The sequence below is a fragment of the Eumetopias jubatus genome, unplaced genomic scaffold (assembly GCF_037043125.1).
Source record: "Eumetopias jubatus isolate StellerSeaLion01/CBP00866 unplaced genomic scaffold, mEumJub1_p1.0 scaffold_3, whole genome shotgun sequence".
NCBI lineage: Eukaryota > Metazoa > Chordata > Mammalia > Carnivora > Otariidae > Eumetopias > Eumetopias jubatus.
Genome location: NW_028274809.1, coordinates 63879147 through 63900345, shown reverse-complemented (window position 1 = coordinate 63900345; position 21199 = coordinate 63879147). Strand labels below are relative to the sequence as shown.

The window sequence follows — 21199 nt, the reverse complement described above, 5'->3', positions numbered from 1 at the left end:
TCACGTCCTGCTCCTGACAGCAAGTCTGTATCTAGCAGGCTCCCCCAACTCCATGTAGCTATCTATGCATTCTCAAAGCAGTACAATTAGAGCCCCATGCCCAAAGTGAAGCGCCTCTGCCCCAACCCAGCTGCATGGCCCCAGACAGACAACCCATGGGATCCCTTTAGGAATTCGTGTCCCTATCCATACAATGAAAGAACTGGCCTGAGTGATCTCTAAGTCCCATCCAACCTTAAGACTTTGTGATGAATCTTGTTAATGGCTGGGGAAATTAATTTCTAAGTTCATCAGAACTGTGCCCAAAGAAAGAACAGAGAAACTCTGACAAACAACCTCAGAGGTTCCTGTACTTTGGTGCATGGAATTTATAGTCTCCTATTCTTGCTATGTTGTGGACATTTGGGTCTTCTAGGCTCTTTGTTATATTTCTAATAAGTGAGGTTCTTACTAAATGGGAAAGAATTACATTAAGAGCTTTTTTAAAAAGAAAATTAAATATGACTCACATATACTTCTTTCACATAAAAGAATTCAAGAATTTTTCAAAAATCCAGAGTAAATTATTCCTTTATGAAAACTTTTGTTTCTAAATGCATTTCCATTTGATAGATCAACAAAATGATACTGTATGCTAAAAAATGATTTACCTATAACTACATCATGGCCATCAACCAAGCCAGCAGAGAAGAGCTCCTGAGATACGCCATCTGCCGTATCTGTCCAAATGTGAAATGAATATGTATTAGTAACCATAAAATAAAAATCAACAACCCAGTACAATGTAAAAGATATTTTTCATTTACAAAAATCACCCACATGTGTTTTAATTCAACAATTCAGATTCTATCAGAAGGGAAAGTTCAGAGGCAATGTGAAATATATTTTGCCATATACAATTTGCATCTTGGTGTTTATTCAGCAGAGGTTCTATGAAATTATGATTTCATTTTTGGTGAACCAAAAAACATTTGCCCTTTGGCTACCACCTGACTTAATCCTCAAATGTACCTCTGTAAGTTAACTCATAACGGGTCCCAAAAGAAACTGCTTTTCTTTCTTGCCAAGGTCAATTCCATCCATCATCAATCCTTTTCTATCATTAGTAGCTACTGAGTCAGAATTTATGGCAAAGGTTGAACAGGCAGCACTTGACACAACCTTATATTTGGTACAAACAGTCTCTGAGCTTGTTGGACTATTAAGATGAGCTATTTAAATTTATGCTATTAAGAAACTCCTTTAACATGACATTGATCATTTGATAGCAACAGATTCATTCTCTTAGAAAATGTGGCTGAATAAAAGAATGTAGTTTCTCAATGATAAGTGACAGGAGTTAGAAATCTCATAAAGATGGGACTGAACAGGCTGTAGCAAGTGAATATAACCAAAATCACTTAATTGAAAGGTTATGAATGAACATGGTAATAAGTGAGAAGTTTGTTCAAAGACTTTGTAAAGAGAAAGTGATAAATGGCCATGTGCTCAAAAGAACCATTATGAACCCCTATGTTTTTACAAGGGAAAGGACATGGTCCCCACGGCCTTCTGACATTGTCACAAATATTCAGAACTACACCTGGGTAAGAAGAAACTGGCTCAGCAGCTGTTAATAACCTAGAAGGAGTCTGCCTTGAGTGTCTTCCAAAGTCAGTTAGCGCCTCAACGTATCACTGCTGAACGAAACAAGCACCTAAACTGAATTGCAGTTTGCTATGCCTAAGGCTGCCCTCAGAGTGTGTGTGCGCGTGTGTGAGTGCTCATGTGAGCGAGTCGCTGATGGTAAAATTATCTTTCACATTTGTGGGCTTTAATGTTCTTAGCCCAGTGTCTGACACACAGTAATTACTCCATCAGTGGTAGCTGTGATGATGATGCTCAGCCAAGGATCATCTGAAATGTACCTCATGCTCTAGCGCACTCTTTCTCCCTTTCATACACGGCCCAATTTCCAGGATCTCCAATAAAAAATTTGAGAGCCACTGTATACTTGTACATCCAGAGACGTTGTGGTATTCCATCATTTTACTCATCCCATTTTATCATGAATGATGTAGAATAACATGAAGGAAATGGAAAAGAAAAAGGAATTTTTCTCAACTATGAGATTCCATATAAGGTGGGCTTATGTTGGGGCTTGTCCTTACTATTAGAAGTACAAAAAACACCTTATAAAATTCTCTCAGGGATAAAATGATCCCATAGCATGGTATCTAGGGTGAGAGGCTCTACTCTGCGTGTGATGTAGCTTTATGAAGTCGACAGGAACATTCTAGGCTCACAATCTCATCCTCCTGGATGCCACCAGAAACTTCACTACAAAGAGCATATCGAATTAAGGTGTCTGCCTAGTAGGCACAGGGCACACAGTAGGCAGTGACTGCATTTCTATGGACTGATCATCTATTAAAGCATCTGGATGTGTTACCACCACCTCTAAAGTATCAATAAAATCTTACACCTGAGTAAGGATCTACGCTCACAGAATGTAGTTGAAAATGGACTAATGAAGCAAAGCCACATTGCAGGCTACCACTAAAACAGTACCAAAGCAAAGGACAGTCCCAGTGGATTAAAGTTTACAGCATCTCTGGTTATTCTCAGGACTCCTGAATACCACATGGGTTTCATTCAAATAGCACAAGGGTCATGCTGGCCATTTTTGGCCCAAAAGAGAAATATTCCATGTTTGTGTAACATTAACCAGTCAATTTGTATGCATGTAAGTAATGTATCAGTAATAGTTTAGAACAGAAACTGGGAGATAATTGGTAACATTTTTCTTTAAGCTGCTTAACATTCCTAATGTGTAAACAGGGTTATATCATCATAAATAATCATATATGCTCTGGTTTCCAGAATATACAGCAACATAATAAATGCAAAGGGCTCGCTCTCAAGTGAAGACAGAGAATATTTGCTCTGTTCATGTTATATGTTCTATGCCATATGACACATTTTTGAGTGCGTGCAGCCCAGACCAATACACACGCGTGCACAGTGCAGACAGCATCTGAAATGCAGACAGCATCAGCAGTCCCAGAGGGACGGTGATACATCCACGGTGTTTCCGTTACTAATGGCCTGTGCTCAGGGCCCAGGGAAGGCCAACGCTACAGTTTCTATCTGGGAAACAAAAGCAGACTCAACCCACAATGGCAAATGAGGCTGCCAAAGCCAGCGCAAAGGGCCAGGTCATGCTGAGAGGGCCATTTTCTCCCCCAAAATCCTCAACTGGGAAATTCATTTCTTTGTTATCTCTGGAAATTCAAATGAATTTTTACTGCCACTGTCAATTTTAGATCATTAGATGGGGAAAAAACCCTTGAGAGAAGAATTTGTTCTTTTACTCACTGTATTTGAAACATATATAATTACTAGATTTTATCATACTACTGGCTGGTCAATATTCTTATATTATGACAAAATAGAGAGCTTTTGGATAATAGAAACTGGTGTTGTATGATTTCATAGACTGACTCTAAACTGCCCAAGATGGATGTTCCCAGAAAGATCAATTAGCAGATTTATCGGGGCCTTACTTGCCTATATTTTGTAACAACTACTTCATATGTTACTTTAATTCAAATATACTGGGAATCATTAAGTCTTTATGCTGACCGGGGACTAGACATCAGGGCCAGCGAGTCTATGCCCACTTTGGGCCCAGGAACATGTTCTGTTTGGCCAGCAGTGTTTTTTTTGTTTTTTTAAAAACTGAACGTGAGCAGACAGGACTGTCTGGTTTCCTGGAGTCCCCACCGTTTGCTCTGGTTCCTGTACACATCTGAGTTTGTCTCTTCTTATATTTCTAACAGCAGGGAGGTCAAAGCAGGTAACCCCTCGACCAGATATCACACCTTGGAAGTTTCAGATTTTCAAAATTTTAGCAACTATGATTTATTTAATCAAATCAAAATTTACATGGAGCTCTAATACATGAAATAGTGTTATTAGCTTAATGTATATTACATACTCAAATGTATGAGCCTAATGTACTGTACTTTAATAATATCATGCATTTTAGAAGATTTTCAATATAAATAGTGAGGCTGCTTTCATGTACTCAAAAATCTGAAACCAGAGGTCAGGGAGAACGATAAATCTCAGCATTAGCATCTGATTTTCACCTTTTTTGAGTTGTTCTGGTTATAAAGAGTAGAAACAGCAATTTTTGCTTAACTACTAATCTTGTGGTTTCCAAAGACTGTTCGTATATGTTACTTATTAATTAAGCAAAATTACTTGATATTCTCCCTCATAGTCGGCACTCAGTCAAGTGCTAAAGATACCAAGAAATGAAACATGGTTCCATGAACTCCAGGCATCCAGGAGCCAAGAAGGCAAGCAGTCTAGCCTTCAAGCTGTGAGAATGACAACATTCCTACCAAGCTCTATGGATGAGAGTAGAGGGGTAAAGTATAGCACTTTTTTGTGTGACATCTTATTTATTGCTGACCTCTCCCTCGAACTGCTCTATGCTACTCAGTACACTCATCACAGGGTCCTGTAGGCCCTGCGTCACCACGCCAGTATTTCTTTTCATGGTCAAGCTACCATATTTCATTTGTATGTGTATATAAACGTGCAGCATGTCACAGGAATTCATGCAGTCAGTACTGGTCCAGTTTGGATTCCCCACAATTATTGCAAATCCTTCCGCTCTTCCTCCCTTCCCTCCATCCTCCTTTCTTCATTTTTAGAGAAAGCAGTTTTGAATAGCAAATTATCACCACACTCTTGTAATCAAGTTCTTCAATGCTCTTTGCAGCAATAAAATAATAATTTCAATTAAAACTTACCTCTTCCTGGAGTAAACTCAAACCGTATGTCATTAAGTTCCTTTCTGGAGTTTCTGAAATACATAACACATAGCACATTAAAATCCAATGAAGCACAGCTGAATCAAACTAAATGTATTCCAATTTTTACAAGATGCTACTAACATGCAGACAGCATTTACAGTTTTGGGTTACCTCTGAGTACTTCCTCAAAAACGAGAGATAGTTATGGCAATAATAAAGGGAGATATTTAACTGATTGAATTTACCTTATATAAACATGTTTACTTCACAAAATTCCAAAAATAAAATGTTCTTTCATAAAATCTACACTAAATCAATAACCTTAAATATAATTCCATAATTAAAAATTTCGGATTTTAGTCTAGGATAAATAATATTTGATACATTTTTCTTATCTTTCTTGAAAATAGTATTTCATCAATTATTTTTCAAAGTGAAACAATCAGGAAAGATAGTCTTGGTGGTAAAGTTTATGACAATACTATGCATTAAACCATGCAACAAAATGCCCACAAAAGGATATGTAGTTTGTTATTAAAAATTTTATCTATGGGGCACCTGGGTGGCTCAGTCGATTAAGGGTCTGCCTTTGGCTCAGGTCATGATCCCAGGATCCTGGGATTGAGCCCACATTGGGCTCCCCACTCAGCAGGGAGCCTGTGGTTCTCCCTCACCCTCTGCCTGCCACTCCCCCCTACTTGTGCTCTGTCAAGTAAATAAATAAAATCTTTAAAAAAAATTTATCTAGAGGGGGAACCCCTGAATGTTGTGAAATTATCCATTGAATAAACTTTTTAAAAGTAAATACAAAACGCTTACATAAAACTGTAATATATACATATGTATATTAAATCCAAAATCTGACACTAGGGTAATATGGAACAAGTAAATACCTAAGATATGAGTTTTACATTCACATTAATTTCAAGAAATGATATAGGGCAGTGAGCTATAATTAGAATGATTTTAAATTCTCATAAGAACACTAAAATATTATGAGTAACTCTCAACAGATGCTACAATTAAAGTTAATAAAAATACCGTAAGAAATTGCAGTAGGAAACAGGAAATAATAGTTTCTACAAACACTCAACTATTTGCTCAGCTGCCAAGGGTCCAAGACAGAGATAGAGATGGCCTGAATACCCATCCCAAACAGCCTCCTTCTGGTACCAGGAGAGTCTGATCAAATCTTGTTTAGTTCTCCAGTTTAGGACTCTAAAAACCCTGAGTAATATCTCCTGGTCTCCAAGTACAGTGCCCACATCATGATGCCACCAGTCTCTGAGCCCTTCTTGGTCCCCAGCCTGAGCTTGGTTCTTCAGGTCTTATGATATCCTACCACCCTAAATGCAGGAAGCACAGAAAAATGACAAAGGCAAGGTACCAACTTAGAGAAAGCCCTTCTCCCATGCCTAGAGAAGCTGGCCCAAGTCTGCACTTTTCCACAAGCAGAGAAGTAAGGGTCAAGAATCCAAGAAATGCCCAAGCCCAGGCCACAGTCATAAGAGCCTTAAGCAACCGTGTATCTTTTCCCAGGTGTCCCCACCTTGACTGTCATTATTCTTCTCAGAGTTAGAATGGGACGGGGCGGGGGGGGGGGGGGGGAGGGGGATAATGGCAACAGCTAAAGCTGTGCTTCTTTTAACATCTTCTTTTCAGGACCGAGGACTGAAAATTGTGGACTCTCACGCTAAAAAAGTAGACATAGGACCAACACATGAAATTGCAGACAACTGAAGATGGTTCAGAGATCATCTTGGACCCCACACTAAGAGACCCCGGTCCTAGAGATGGGGCAGGCCATGAACAATCAGTGCCTACAACAGAAGGGCTTTGTGCCTGTGGCCTTGTTTATCTACCAATGTCACCACACATTTACATAGTGCTTTCATATACATCAGCAGTTCTCAAACTTTTTTTTTTTTGTAAACCTCTATAATGTCTGGCTTAAGATAGATGGATTCTTATTTTTGCTTTTATATTCAATCTGCTGCAATATCACATATCACATTGCCAGCCGCTGGAAAATCCACTCTAACGTTGAAATAATGAGAAAGAAAAAGGCACATAATTTATAAAAATAGTTTGACCTCATAGGCTCCCCGAAAGGGACTCAAGGACCCCCCCCCCAGGATCATAGGACCACACCCTGAGAAACACTGATATCAAATCTCATGAATCAAATCTCATTTGATTCCAGCAATCAATCTTTGAGATATGCAGAGTAGGTACTATTTGTTTTCCATTTTTTTTAGATGAGCACATTCAATGGCCTTTCCAAGTTTACCAATTGAGTGGCAGAGTGAGGACCAAAATTCTACATTGGAAATGCCTAATGCAAATACAGAAAAGCGCAATTCCTTTCACTTTTGAGAAAAACAATATTCCTCAAGATTTTTCACATTACCATAAAAAGATCAGCAAGCATTCTTTTATTTAATAGTGTCGGTTTTATGTGCTATGTATCAACAAAGGTTGAATTAGAACTAAAACAGTCCAGTAAGAAAAAAAAAATGATCACTAGGAAAGCAAACATTTATAGTATATTTAATAATGAAATGACAGAAGGAGGAAAAAAGGAAAAGGAATTTGATTTGATGCTAATTTAGGTCATTGTTCTTTCCCTTTCTTTCTTTTGGTCAGTCTTGTCTAAATTAGTTTGTCCTACTAAGGCCATAATAAGAGAGGTATAAGAACTCTACCCGGAATATCACCACGCACATCCTGATTCTTTCAATATTAATACCACAGAAGTAATATCCAATACCCATAATCTCTACATCAACTATGGCTCAAGTTACGGAGGTTGCCTAATCAAGTCATTCTTTTATGACTCTGAACCTAAAATACTTGCCTTTGAAAAGATCACAGTGATTGATTGTGAGTAGTAGACTTGTCTCATCAGGTTGAAATATAGTTGGAAAAATGCCTAATTGGATCTAACTACTGAAGGTCATCCTTTTATAAAGAATTAATCTTTTCAGACTCATATTTAACACCTTTAACTGAAAGTACATTTACTTTAATTGATATGGCACAGGATATTCTTGATTTCAAAGAAGCTGAAAATAGGTAGGATTTAAGGCCAGAAACTAAGTCTGTGCAACTTTATAAAGGAAATGTTTAAAACTTGAGAGAAACAGCTTTAAGACCCAGGCTACCTTATTAAAAACCCTGTTAATCCTGGAGTGCCTGGGTGGCTCAGTCGGTTGAGCGTCCAACTTTTGGTTTTGGCTCAGGTCATGATCTCAGGTCCTGGGATCAAGCCCGAGTTGGGCTCTGTACCCGGCGCAGAATCAGCTTGGTATTCTCTCTCTCTCCCCCTCCCCCTGCACCATCCCACCCTCTGCCACCCTGGCTCGCACTCTGTACCTCTCTAAAATAAATAAATAAAATTCTTTAAAAAAAAAAAAAAAAACTTTAATCCTCAAAATAACAAAAACTCACCCCAACAAAAAAACATACTCCTGAGTTTGATAAGCACAAACCCTTCTCATTGTAGGTATATATTACATCACAAAGGCAAATGTCCACAGGGCTCAGGCAGAATATTTATTTTTTAAAATTGGTGACACCATCACATGGTTTAAAACCCAAAAGATACAATAGGGTATTCTGTAAAACCTAGGCCTCCTACTCTTGTCACTCAACTACCTGGTCTCCCTCAATCATATAGGCTTTTTGTACATCCTTCCCAAGATGTTTCATGCATATATCAGCAAATATACACAAATAGTTCCTTCTTGCCTATTTAATGTAAATGCAGCATACTATATCCATTGTTCTGCACCTTGCCTTTTCTTTTAATAAAATACCTTGGAATTTCTCCCTATTGGTTCATAGAGAGCTTTCCCATTCTTTTTTTTATAGCTACATACTATTCTGTTGCCTGTGCAATCCTTTCTTGAACCAGTTCCCATTCTATGAACAGACTGTTTCTGGTCTTTCACTATTATAAACAATGCTCAATGAATAACCTTGTTCTTATGTCATTTTGCAAATACATGAGTATGAAAATAAATTTCTAGAAGCAAGTTGCTTGGCCAAAGGATAAATGCATTTGCAATTTATAGATATTGTCAAATTCCCCTTCATTTAAGTTGTACCAATTTATACTCTCATGAGCAATTTGCAACACCATTGCAGGAACTTTCAATGAATAAAGCAGAAAGTACAGTAAAAACAAATCAGGGAGATGTGTTCTGCCGGCTGGAAAGTTTCTTCCCCATTTTAAAAGGGCAACAACTGCTCAGCACCAGCTGATTAAACCAGACAGGAATTTGGGCTCAATCACATTTAAAAACACACACGTGCGCACGCGTTTGAGATACATATCAATATACAGGTTATATGTAAAATACATACGCTATATATTATATATATAGGTTATATATAAAATACATATACTATATATTATATATATATTTTTGCTATGTTCAAAGTGACAAATCCAGAGATAGATTGTCATGTTTAAAGTCTTCCTTCTTGCTCATTCAATTCACCTGCAAGGGACACCGTGAACCCTCGAATGAGGCAGCTGGCTTGGAGGGTGGGGATGACCATCACGTGAGTGAGCATGTGAGCGTTCCTGGTGACGGAGGTGCAGGGGGCCTGCGCAGTTGGAGTCTGCATTTTCTAGGAGGTAGCATTTTTCTGCACTTCTTAACGTACCACGTCAGGACAGTCTGATAGAGTTATTGTTCCTGGAGGGCTCCAAAGCCAAAATGCCAGTTCAGGACTATGTGCATTCCTTAGCTTCACATTCATGTCTTTCAGCCCATGCCAAAAAAGGCACACATCCCCCAAGAACCAGATGTGATCAAAATGCTTAGAAGCCCAGAGACCACTGGTTGTCAAAGGGCATGGGCAACCGTAAGTGCCATTGGCACCGCGTACCCTCCACCACAGGGATGCTCTGCAGTGAGGCTGAGTGCCAACCATTTCCCCAAGTTCTGAGGCTGAAGGATGCAGTTGGGGTAACACTGGCAGGTACGAGGTTTTCTAGGGGTCCAGACATGGCCCCTCCCTTCTAAGCAACACACAGCCCCCTTTTCTCTTATTTGAATCTAAGATTTCAGGTCACGATGAAGCTGCCGGTGTCCAAGGGAGTCCAGAGGGACTCCCACTCATACCCTCCTGGAATGTTTCCCTCTGTTGAGAACAGGAAGGAGACTTTCAAACAGGCTAAGAATCAGGATGTCACTTTTAGTTCAGCTTGCTTCTTTCCTGCTCTTGGCACTGAACTGAAGTCTCTTCCCACAGGCTTAGGACAGAAAAGGACTATGGCTCCCACTAAGCTTGCTGGGCATCTCTCTCCACACCAGCAGAGAGCCTGGCACAGACTGAGGAGGTAACAGAGCCGTGGGGACAGAGGTCTACATTCAAATCCACTTGCTACTTGTTTGGCATCTGTCCTCTGTTTCTTCAACTGTGAGATGGGGAAAATAATAATTAATGGCATTTACTGCCTGCCAGTATGTGCTTGGTGCTTCACTGATGTTATCTCATGCCATGCTCAAAACAACCCTCGACATGGGGATGGCTCTTATCCCCTATTATTTTATAGACAAGGAAACAGAGGCTCAGAAAGGATAAAGGACATATCCAAAATCCTACATCTCATTAGCAGATCTGAACTAAATCTAGAACTGAATGCATGTTACCCATTGTCTTCTCCAGTGCACAACCCTTACCCGAGCCACTGTGAGCTCTGCCCTGAGTCTGTACATGCTCCTAATTGGTCTCTCCAAATTCAAGCTCATGATCTGCACAGGAGCCAGGCAGCTTGTTATCTGGAAATCTGATCATGCCACTCCCTTGCTGAAAGACTCCCTTTTCTTCCCTGTATTTTTTTTTTTTTTTTAAAGTAGGCTCCTCACCCAGCATGGAGCTCCACACAGGGCTTGAACTCAGGACCCTGAGATCAAGACCTGAGCTGAAATCAACAGTCGGATGCTTAACCGACTGAGCCACCCTGGCGCCTTCCCCTGTATTCTTAAAACAAAATGTAAAATCCTTAGCATGAGCCCCCCCAACACCTGCTTCGACCTGTCTCCCCACCTTTAACTGTCCCAACACTGTCCCCTGCTCACCTTGCTGCTATCTCCAACCTGCCCTCCTTCCCCAGATCCAGCTTTGCAAAGGCACAGGGTGAGCACTGCAGGGAGGTCAAAGGCCTGACTGTGGCGGGCTCAGGAGCCGGGGAGGAAAGGGATTACAGTCAAGGGCAGTTCTTTTGAGGAGTTTAGCTGTAAGGGGGTGGAGAAATAGCTGCAGTGGGGGATGGAGTAAAGAGAGGACTTTTGAAGATGGGAGAAAAACATTTGTGTGCTGGTGGGACAGGCCTGGTACAGAGGGAAACAGGTGGGGAGAGAAAAGAGAAGCTCTTCAGGGGGCTCCAGTTAGTTGGAGGGCCAGCTTCCCTCACTGCTAGGAAGTCTCCACTCTCACTCTCCCTCCACTTGACTGACTCCAACCATGCCCTTCTGGGGAAGACCACAAAAGAAGGGTAAATGTAGCCAGATGAGGGTAGGCCCCTTTCCAGCATGCTCTCCTCACCTTTAGTCCTGTACTCAGTACTCCACATTCTGTACAAATGTAATGCCAGTACCTTAATGTCCACCTCATCTACTAGACATGAAGTTACCAAAGAGCAAAGACCTTCAGCTTGCCTTGTTCATGGCTCTTCCCCTCAGCACCCAGCACAGTGCCTTGGGAATGCAGAGATGAATGGATGAATGAATGAATGAATGAATGAGTGAAAATTTTACAAGTCTGGCTTTTGTCAAGTGCCTCTGCTTGGCCTCTGAGACACCATCACCCCAGTTCCCTGACTGCCCTTTCTTTTTGTGCCCAAACACTGTTGTCTGCCTGTCCCTTTAGCGTGAATGTTCTGCCCCCACCATCTTCCCTTCCCCTTCTCTTTCTGGATGAGTAATTCCAAATGCATAACTCAAACCCAGGTACTTCCCCGGAGCTTTAAACCCATTATCAACTGCCTACACAGCATCTCTCCATGCACTGTGCAGACACTGAAAAACCCAGCATACGCAAAATGGGATGCATCACTTTTCCTCTCAAATTTGCTCCTCTCTCTCTCTGCTCCCTCTGGCAGCAAATGGTGGTGACAGCCAGTTACCACGACTTGTGGGTCATACCTCCTTAAGATGTCTCAAATCATCCATTTCTCTAAAACTCCACGACCACTGACCAAAGGCAGGTCACCATTATCTGCCACAAGAGGAGAATAAAGGATCTAATGAACAAAGGGTATTTTATCCACACTCACACACACCACACGCAGACATACAGGGAATGCCCTCGCTAGAGCCACAGATGTACAGCAAAAGGAAAAGGCCACGAAAGGTTGAGGGAGCCATTACTCGGGGTGTAATCCTTGGCAGATGAATGTGTTGTAGCCCAGGAAGAAAATTGTTGTACTTAATGAGATGTGGAAAATGATGCCAAAGCCAACGATAAGTTGAAGGACACCTACAGGTAAGGCCCGGAAACAAAAGAATCAGGAAGAGAAAAAAGAAGCCCCTTGTGTTCAGGCCCGTGGCTGCTCGGATGCAGTGTTTCCGTGCATCTCTGGGCTTTCCTAGAGCTGAGACTTTAGGTCAGCCAACCACCCTGCCTTCGGGACCAGAGAAGGTCCATCTGGGCTCTGCAGCTCAGCCATGCGCCAGCAATGACCTTCAGTTAGCACTTCACCTCACCAACCTCTACTTCAAGTTCTTCTGCAGGAAGACAGGAAAAATTGCCACCCTCCCAGATTAAGGGAGCTGTGTGCAGACACCCAGTGGGCCCCTCACGGAGCTGTCGGGCATTCTGTTGCCCAGTATTCTGAGGCACAGAGCAGTAGAGGGGAAAGTCGTGGTTCCAGGCCTTAAAGAGTTGACAGTCTTCCCAGAGAAGGACAGCTAACGGGAGGTAAAAGTGCCAGGGAAATCCCAACGTAAAGAAGTGCTTAAAAAGTAGTAAGAGAAAAAGTAGTACAGTCTAATTCAGAGAAAGGAGCATTTGCCCTCTCTTGGTTCTCACTCTCTCCATCCTTCACACTCCTGTCAAATTCATCTTCTCTGAGGTAAAGGGCCAATCACAGAATCATATAATTTTACAACTGACGGGGGCCCTAATTTGGTCACCCAATCCATTTCCCTCATTCCTGAGGTGAAGAAACTGAAGCCAAAGAGATTAAGTGGCTTGCTTAAGATTACACAGCCGGCTAATTCACTCAACACTCCATAAATACTTATCGATCATCTACTAGGTGTTAAGGCCTGTCCTAGAAGTCATTTAGGGCAGAAATGACACCCAAACCTGGGACTGAGGCTTCTAGATGACTGCCGTTTATTCTCAAGGGGTGGTTCTCCAACTGCAGGGTGAGCTGAGGTGCACTCTCGAAGGGAAGAATTCCTTCCCTCAGTGATGCCCCTACCCCTAGCCGCTAAGAAGTGCTGCACACAGTGAGAGATGTGACAGATGGGAATGGGTTCTATATAGGATTGAGGTGATGATGGCAGAAATAAAGGTTAAGAGCCAGTGCTGTACCCATCAGCACTGTGCCCCAAAGCCCTGCTTGAAAGGGAAGCTCTCTTCAAAGTACAGATCTCCATATACCCTGAACATGCTCCAGGAGTATGAGTCACATACCTACCACCCCATCACCCCCACACCTTGGCCTTGCATTTAACTTGCCTTAAAAGAGCCTTTTGGATCAGTGAGTCTCCTAAAACGTGAAAGTGAAAATTCCTTTCAGGATTGTACCTTCAGACATCCGAAAATATGCCTATGGCCTAGCAAGGTGTAAGTTGATAACATCCAGAATTCTCATCTATACCAAGCCATGCAGCATCACACAGCTTATGATCAACGTCAAATAAATAGATCGGGAAGTCGTACAGTTCCCTTTAACAAGAAAACATGGGCGGTGAATAATATAATTGTGTGTGCATGCATGCACATACACACGGTTTCTTGAAATAAGGTATCTTGATCTATCTTAAGGAATTTGACTTCCACACTGGTTGTCTATAGGTATTTCTGCAGCTAGAACCGCAGGCTAAGGACTCTGATGCATCCCCCTGGTCACTGAGCAGCCTGAAGGCCTTTCGGATTTACCGTCCATATGGAACAAGCAGTCTGGCCACACAGGATTTCACATAGCTGACACCTAAATTAGAGGTGTGCGTGAAAAGCCTTGCAAAGAAACTTCTCACGCTCTGTACGATGCTTATACCCATGCATAAATCATATGCAAAAATATCATAAATAACTGCCTTTACGGTCTACAAAAGTAGTTTTCACTTGGAAATAATCCTAACTCAGTTCCTTTAACAGAAACCTCTCGAAAATCTACATGCCGGCCAGGTAGAGGGTGCGGCTGTTCCCTTTCACCCACCCTGCCCACTCTCCAACCCAGACTTGTTTCTTTTTTCCCTCTAGTACAGACTCTGGAAAACCATGAAAAACACTTCCACATACAGGAGAGTTCAAAGAGTAATAAAGCAAAATATACATGAACCTACCATCCAGAACTCTTAAAATGGTAACATTTTGTCATATTTATTTCAGAGCTTAATACATAAAATTTTAATAATGCTTTGCCTACACAGTACAAAATCGATTGTTATGTCCCAACTGTGGTAAATCATGAGTGAACAGATTACTGTGTAAGGGCTCTGCTTCCTGTCAACTTTATGGAACTGTATTTTCATGGGTGGCAGTCCTTTTCAGCATTTAGAATGTCCAGTGAATATATTTACTGAATTGATTTTTACTGATAGGCCAAAAGGGAAATGGAGTGACCATATAAAAACTAGAGTCAGGGGATGCCTGGGTGGCTCAGTCAGTTAAGCGTCTGCCTTCGGCTCAGGTCATGATCACAGGGTCCTGGGATCAAGTCCTACATCGGGCTCCCTGCGCAATGGGGAGCCTGCTTCTCTCTCTCCCTCTGCCCCTCCCCCGCTTGTGCTCTGTCAAATAAATAAAATCTTAAAAAAAAAAAGTCAGGTGTACAGCAGGTAGAAGTGGAAACATTGCAATCTAGTCAAAGTTTACATTTTTTAGCAGCAGGAAAAACTATTAAGCACACTTACTAGTTAGGGGTTTTTGTGTATGTCTCTTGATTGAAATCCACTGGTAGAAATATAGAAGCAGTCTTCATTAACATCACTTGTATTGGAAGGTCTCGCGTATGTTAGGGTTTACTGTAGAAAACCTGGACTCAATGTCTTTGTGACAGATAACCTTTCTTCAGTGCATGAGGCTCCCAAGTCTGCATGCCAAGTAAGTTATACTAAAAATACAAAAGGCACCTCTAAGATGTGGATTCAGTAAATGTCCAGTTGGGCTCTTGATCTCATGTCATGGTAGGTGTGTTTATGCAGATCAATAGACAGCATATGGGGAAGTGGGGGGTGCTGCCCGTATCTGCAGCATTCCTGGGTAAGTTTCAAGATGATTGAAATTTACTTTAAGGCACAAACTGTTACAATCTTTAATTATTATGGGAAACAATCTTCCTCACTGTTTAATTCTTGCAAAAAAGGATGGTAAGTAGTTCAAAGTTAAACCAAATATACAGCCGAACATTTGATTATCAAAAATAACAGAAATTAAAGGGAACAGAGAAAGAGATACTACACATACTTGAGACATAAGTAACTCCCACTGAGCACTGAATTTAGCTTTGTTTGCTTGCAGCTCGGGCAAAAAAAGGAAAAAGTATTGCATGATACAGTTCTTTATCAAAAAAGAAACATGCAGATATTTTCCCCTTGGCATTAATATCAAGGAGAAATCCTGTATGGAAGCCCCTTTATAAGGGCTTCCTTTATAAGCCCCTTTATAAGGGGCATGGAGTAATGTCTTCAACTCTATGTTGTAAAGGAAAGAAACTTTTTTCATATAAATGTCTTCCAACTATGTGGTGCAAAAGATGAATTTTTTTTTCTCCCATGTGCTGAAGGCACCATATTAAATCTTACCTAAGTGATGGCATTTCTGCTGGGAGCTAAAATAATATAGCCGAGGTACATTATTTCCTGATGATTTACCTCAACAGTGGGAGCCCGAAGAACCTGGAGAAATGAATGGCCTATACAGACTGTTTCCTGATGCCCTGAAATTGTCTTTGTCAAATGCTATGATGGGTGATTCTGTGACTGAACTCTGACCAGCATTGGAAGGCATCTGATAGTTCTTGCAGATGTGTTGATTAAACATAGATCTTTCACTTCAGCTAAAACCTAAGTGCAGATGTAACATTCTACTGTGAATACAGAGGAGACAGATTTAGGTTATGTCCTCCCCAGGAGAGGTGGCTAACCGCTAAGATGGCAGGCTGCAGGGTATCTCCATTTCAAGAGGAAGCTCCAAGTCTGGCCAAATTGAAGACATGCTCAGCTCAACACACCCAACTGTGTTGCTTCAGAAGGGAAAAAGGATCGTTGTTTGCTTAAAAGTTTTTTAAAAAAAAGAATGCCTGCTACTAATCAAGAGAGTTAGCCATGGTTACTACAGCTGCAATAACAAAGTGAGCAGATAATAAAATTCTTCACACTTTAGCGAGGGCATCACACAAGTAGCAAGAACGATGCTTTAACTTTCCTGTCAGTTTATACATATCATATCCAGGGAAAGCCACATTAAAAATTAGCAAATTTAAAGGGAAAATGATCACTTTTAACTCAGTTTAAAATACCCACCCAATAAAGGAGAAAACTGTGAAGGACTAATGCATAATAAGTGTTAATACCAGTATCCTCTAGGTTAGAAATGAAAGCAGAATCCTCCCTGGCTTTACCACATGTAGTGACTTAAGACGATTAAATTTAATGAAAAATGAGATTGAGCAAGTATTTTCTCTTTTGATCCATTTCAGAGAAATGGCCTATAAGTAAATGTATTTACAGTCTAGTGTGGGTGACCCTTTGTCTTTGGCAAAGACATCATAAATCCTCAAATTGGACTTTTCTGAAATTACTTCAGCAAATGGCTATTTATAAAATACACAGCTGCACAGAAAATAAACCTTGTTACTAGGCATTTGATAGGTTGTTGGTGGGCATAAGAAATATACATTTATTAGAGCACATCACGCAGCACTTGTCAGGACGCTGGATTAGGGACAGGGCTTTTATTCAGAATAATGTAAAAACAAAAATAAAAAAATTCAAAAACTCAAGCCTCCCCACCCCCAAAAGCATCCACTTGCTTTTGAGGCTTGGAGTTGTAGGATTCTCCAAGTACTGACACTAACAGGGTTGAAAAACCACAAAGAGGGGTGCCTGTGTAGCTCAGTTGGTTAAGCAACCAACTCTTGGTTTCAGTTCGTGATCTCTGGGCCATGAGATCGAGCCCTGCATGCGGCTCCAAACTCAAAGGCGGTGGGGGGGGGGGGTGCTTGCTTGAGAATCTCTCCCTGTGCACCTCTCCCCCCATTTGTGTGTGCTCACACATTCTCTCACTCTAAAATAACTAAGTAAATCTTAGGAGGAGGAGGAGAGAGAGAGAGAAAGAAAAAGAAAGAAAAAGAAAGAAAAGAAAGAAAAGAAAGAAAAGAAAGAAAAGAAAAGAAAAGAAAAAAGAAAAGGAAAGAAAGAAGGAAAGAAGGAAAGAAAGAAAGAAAGAAAGAAAGAAAGAAAGAAAGAAAGAAAGAAAGAAAGAAAGAAAGAAAGAAAGAAAAAGAAAGAAAGAAAGAAAAGAAAAGAAAAGAAAAGAAAAGAAAGAAAAAGAAAAAGAAAAGAGAGAGCATGAAGAGTAGGGCAGGCACCTGAGAGCAAGTGTGAGAAGCTTCCTTTGGATTAATAGATCCCCAAAAGGCAAGGGGATGTGAAAGCATTATTTGCATGCTATGATTTAAAGTGAGGGCTAATTAACTAAAAATCTAAGTATTTCTACAAAACTGCTTTTTCAGTCTGAAGATGGCCACAAGTGAGGGGGGAAATCTGAAGTTCAATCTTATGTGTTTCTCATGGACGCCTTTTTGAAAGACCCACAGCTGATCCGAATGCACCACTCTTCCTCTTACTGTAAGGTGGTCCTTAAAAATGCACCTGCCACATGATGCCTTCTTCCTTCTCATCTGATCCTGGCAGATTTTTAAAAGTCAACATTTATACCTTCAGCAACCACTGCATTTCTTCTCTGGATCTAGAGCACTAATTTATGGCTCTGATTATCACATTGTTTCAGGAAGAAACCATCCCTTCAACAGTCCCAATAAAGTAAATAAAATGGCATTCATCACCTGGCATAGAAATCAAACCATCCTAACTGAAAAATCCCAAGTACCTATAGCTCACCAAAACGGGAAAGACGGTTGACTTAGCCATGAAGCTTGCTCTGTGATGGTGGGAGGCTACCTCCACCACGAACAGTGCAATTGAGGACACGACTCAAAAGCAGACTAGTGTAAGATGGAATCTTATTCCAAATGCTCAAAATTGTTTGCCTGTGTTCAAACACATGCTGTATGACTGTCAAATAATGAAATTGATTTTCATGCGTGAGTCATGGAATCCATATTTTAGAGCCATACTCACCATTTTGATGATATTGAAAAACACACTGAGAATGTTAAATGAGCAAGCCCCATGTGTGTAACCGCACCATAAAGGGCAGGACTTACCAAGACTGGGGGGATCACTCATTTTTCTGATCTAAGGTTCACTAATAAAAAAGATAAACCCAACAATTTCCTTCATGATGGTTTTTTTCAGTGACTGACCTTTATACCCAGTCTGTTGATCTCTGACAAGTTTTTAAGACTAATTTAGCTTTTTAAGATCTCTTGACTTCAGTGAAAATTTAATAAAGGCGGTCAGGCTGGATAAACAAGAATTCTCACTCTACAGAAGTATTTATACAGCACATCCTGCAAACTACTTGCTATTTGCTTCTTTACTGTAAATTGATAAATGTGCTTTTCATAAGGAAGTACAAAAAACAGTGCCACTGGACAGGGAAGGGGTTCAGAAGGAAAAGTCAAGGGGGCTCCTTCCAAAATGATTAACATAAAGCACAGCCTTTCTCCACTGGTCCGATGCAAAATAAAATAAACACTGATTATTTGTCAAGTTTAAGAGAATTAGTTGATGTGAAAAAATAAGCCAGTAAATATCCGTAACAAAGATAAGGGATGGTAAGGGGGAACAATTATGAACACTTTAAGTAAATATACAGAATTCAAAAGATGGGCGAGAGAAGCTATGATGCTCTGTCATGTCTCTCCCTATAGTGCCTGGCACATAAGTAAGCTCTCAAGAAATATTCAAGAAATCTAATTGCATCAAGCACAACACTATTCCTCCTTACGTGCTGCATGGCATTAAGTCAATGTAATCACAGCAGACAAATCTGCACATGGAGGTAACCAATCCTCTGTAAATACCCAAATAACCAAAAAAAAAAAAAAAAAGGTTTCTGTGCTGAAGCATTTCAGTTGCAACACAAGCCGGAGCCATGATCAGTAGGAGAGATGTCACATTAGGAACGGATCTGGGAGAAATAAATGAGGCCTGTTACCCTGAAAAGATTTCTGGCCAAAAAGCTATTCCTTGGGGCGCCTGGGTGGCTCAGTCGTTAACCGTCTGCCTTCGGCTCAGGTCGTGATCCCGGGGTCCTGGGATCCAGCCCTGCCTCGGGCTCCCTGCTCGGCGGAAAGCCTGCTTCTCCCTCTCCCACTCCCCCTGCTTGTGTTCCTGCTCTCGCTCTCTCTCTCTCTGTCAAATAAATAAATAAAATCTTTGAAAATAAATAAATAAATAAATAAATGAAATAAATGAAAGCAAGCAAGCAAGCAAGCAAGCAAGCTATTCCTCACGAGCAGTAGGCTAACAGCATCCGAGGGTGGGGGGATCGACCTGGCCAAGACTCACATAAAACGTAAGCTGCGGACAAGTCTGCCCGACACCAAGGCTCTGGGCGGCTGGATAAGCTTTACATCTACGATTCGGAAATGCGGCTTCTGCACTACTGGTGCCCTGGGCTCCAGGCTGTTCTACTGTCCCCAGCATACTTATTTTTGTATGTGTAGAAGGCAAGAGAGCACATCTCCTCGTCCCAGTTACACCAGACTCCTCTACCTCCTCTACTCGAGATCTCTGATTTGGTTTTATGGAGAGTCAGAGAATACAAAATGCTTTTTCTGCTAGGTTCACTTCGCCTACCATAGCTGTGTTTCTGAAGACAACTTTCTTGAGTTTATATACCATTTGTAACATTGACTTGTAACACTGACTAACCAGGAGACCTTCTGGCAATTAACTCTCCAGGTCTTAGTATCTTCAGCTGTAAAATAAGGTAGTAACAGTAACTGCTTCATAGATAGCTCAGAGAGAAGGCAGGCAGGGATGGGGCCTGGTATACAGCAAGCATTCAGTCATTATTAATGAACAACAACAGTAAAAATAGCCCCTGGGTTCTCCACGTCAGCTATTGGCCCCTGCCCGGAGATGGGTTCTTTCTCATCACTTCACCTAACCCGAGCAGGACTGTAGGCATCCAATCCTCCTCTGTATCCTGAAATAGCTTCCAACTGTAAACCCCAACAGATATAATAAGATTTCAGTGGGGTACAAGTCTATCTCCTTAAGAATCCCATTAACGCTTGAATAAATGGGGTCTGATCATTGGGAGCTAGAGAATAGCAACCTCCCACCCAGAGTTTGAAGGAAACAGACAGACTAGTAATGGGGCTGCTTTAGAGTCCTCGATAATCCCCAGAGAGTGAAATAAACCCATGAGGATTGGAGAATTCTCCTGATAATCCATCCCATGCCTCTTTCCCTTATGAATAATTTAAATTCTCTGCTTTGATCAAATCAAAGATCCTAGTCTATGTGATGGTAGAAAGGTACAAGAGAAGACTGTAACATGCCTAAGGTATGTAATCCTGTCTGCCACATCAGGGGATTCCCTAAGAAAAGAGACACAAGAAAAGCACCCAGTCTGTCAGTGGTTCGGTCAGCAGTTCTGGCACTTTGCTTCCTTTGCACTAGAAGACAGCACAGACATGTCATTCAAATTATGTACTTGCCACCATGCAAGGCCTCTTTGGATTTAGGAAGGCCTGAAGGAACAGTGCTCCGAGCTCAGAGTGCTGTTTAATTTTGACTCTCACCATCACTGTTATTACAGATCTGTCATTCAGAAATGCTCTTGGCTATCAGGGACAGCATGGAAGTGTTATGAAGATGACATCTCCAGGTTTTGTATTCTGAACATTAAAAACCAGTTTGGCTTACCCAATGAGCAGCGGGTGCCATGCTAATTATATAACTTTTTAGAGCACCAAAAGGATCTCCCACTGAGCCAACTGGGAGGAGAAAAAAACAATACTCATTTTTATCCGTGCCTCAGCATACTGACCTCCTTCAGCC

At 41.2% G+C, this 21199-nt stretch overlaps 1 protein-coding gene across 1 annotated transcript in view; it reads right to left on the bottom strand.

The window, feature by feature from the left end:
* STK39 (serine/threonine kinase 39) overlaps positions 1–21199 on the bottom strand; it is a 295831-nt gene that overhangs the window by 60581 nt on the left and 214051 nt on the right. The window contains exons 15-16 of the mRNA XM_028124999.2: positions 4806–4858; positions 651–719 (exon numbers count right to left, since the gene is read on the bottom strand). Of these exons, the coding sequence (XP_027980800.1) occupies positions 651–719; positions 4806–4858 (122 nt within the window). The remainder of the gene's footprint in view (positions 1–650; positions 720–4805; positions 4859–21199) is intronic.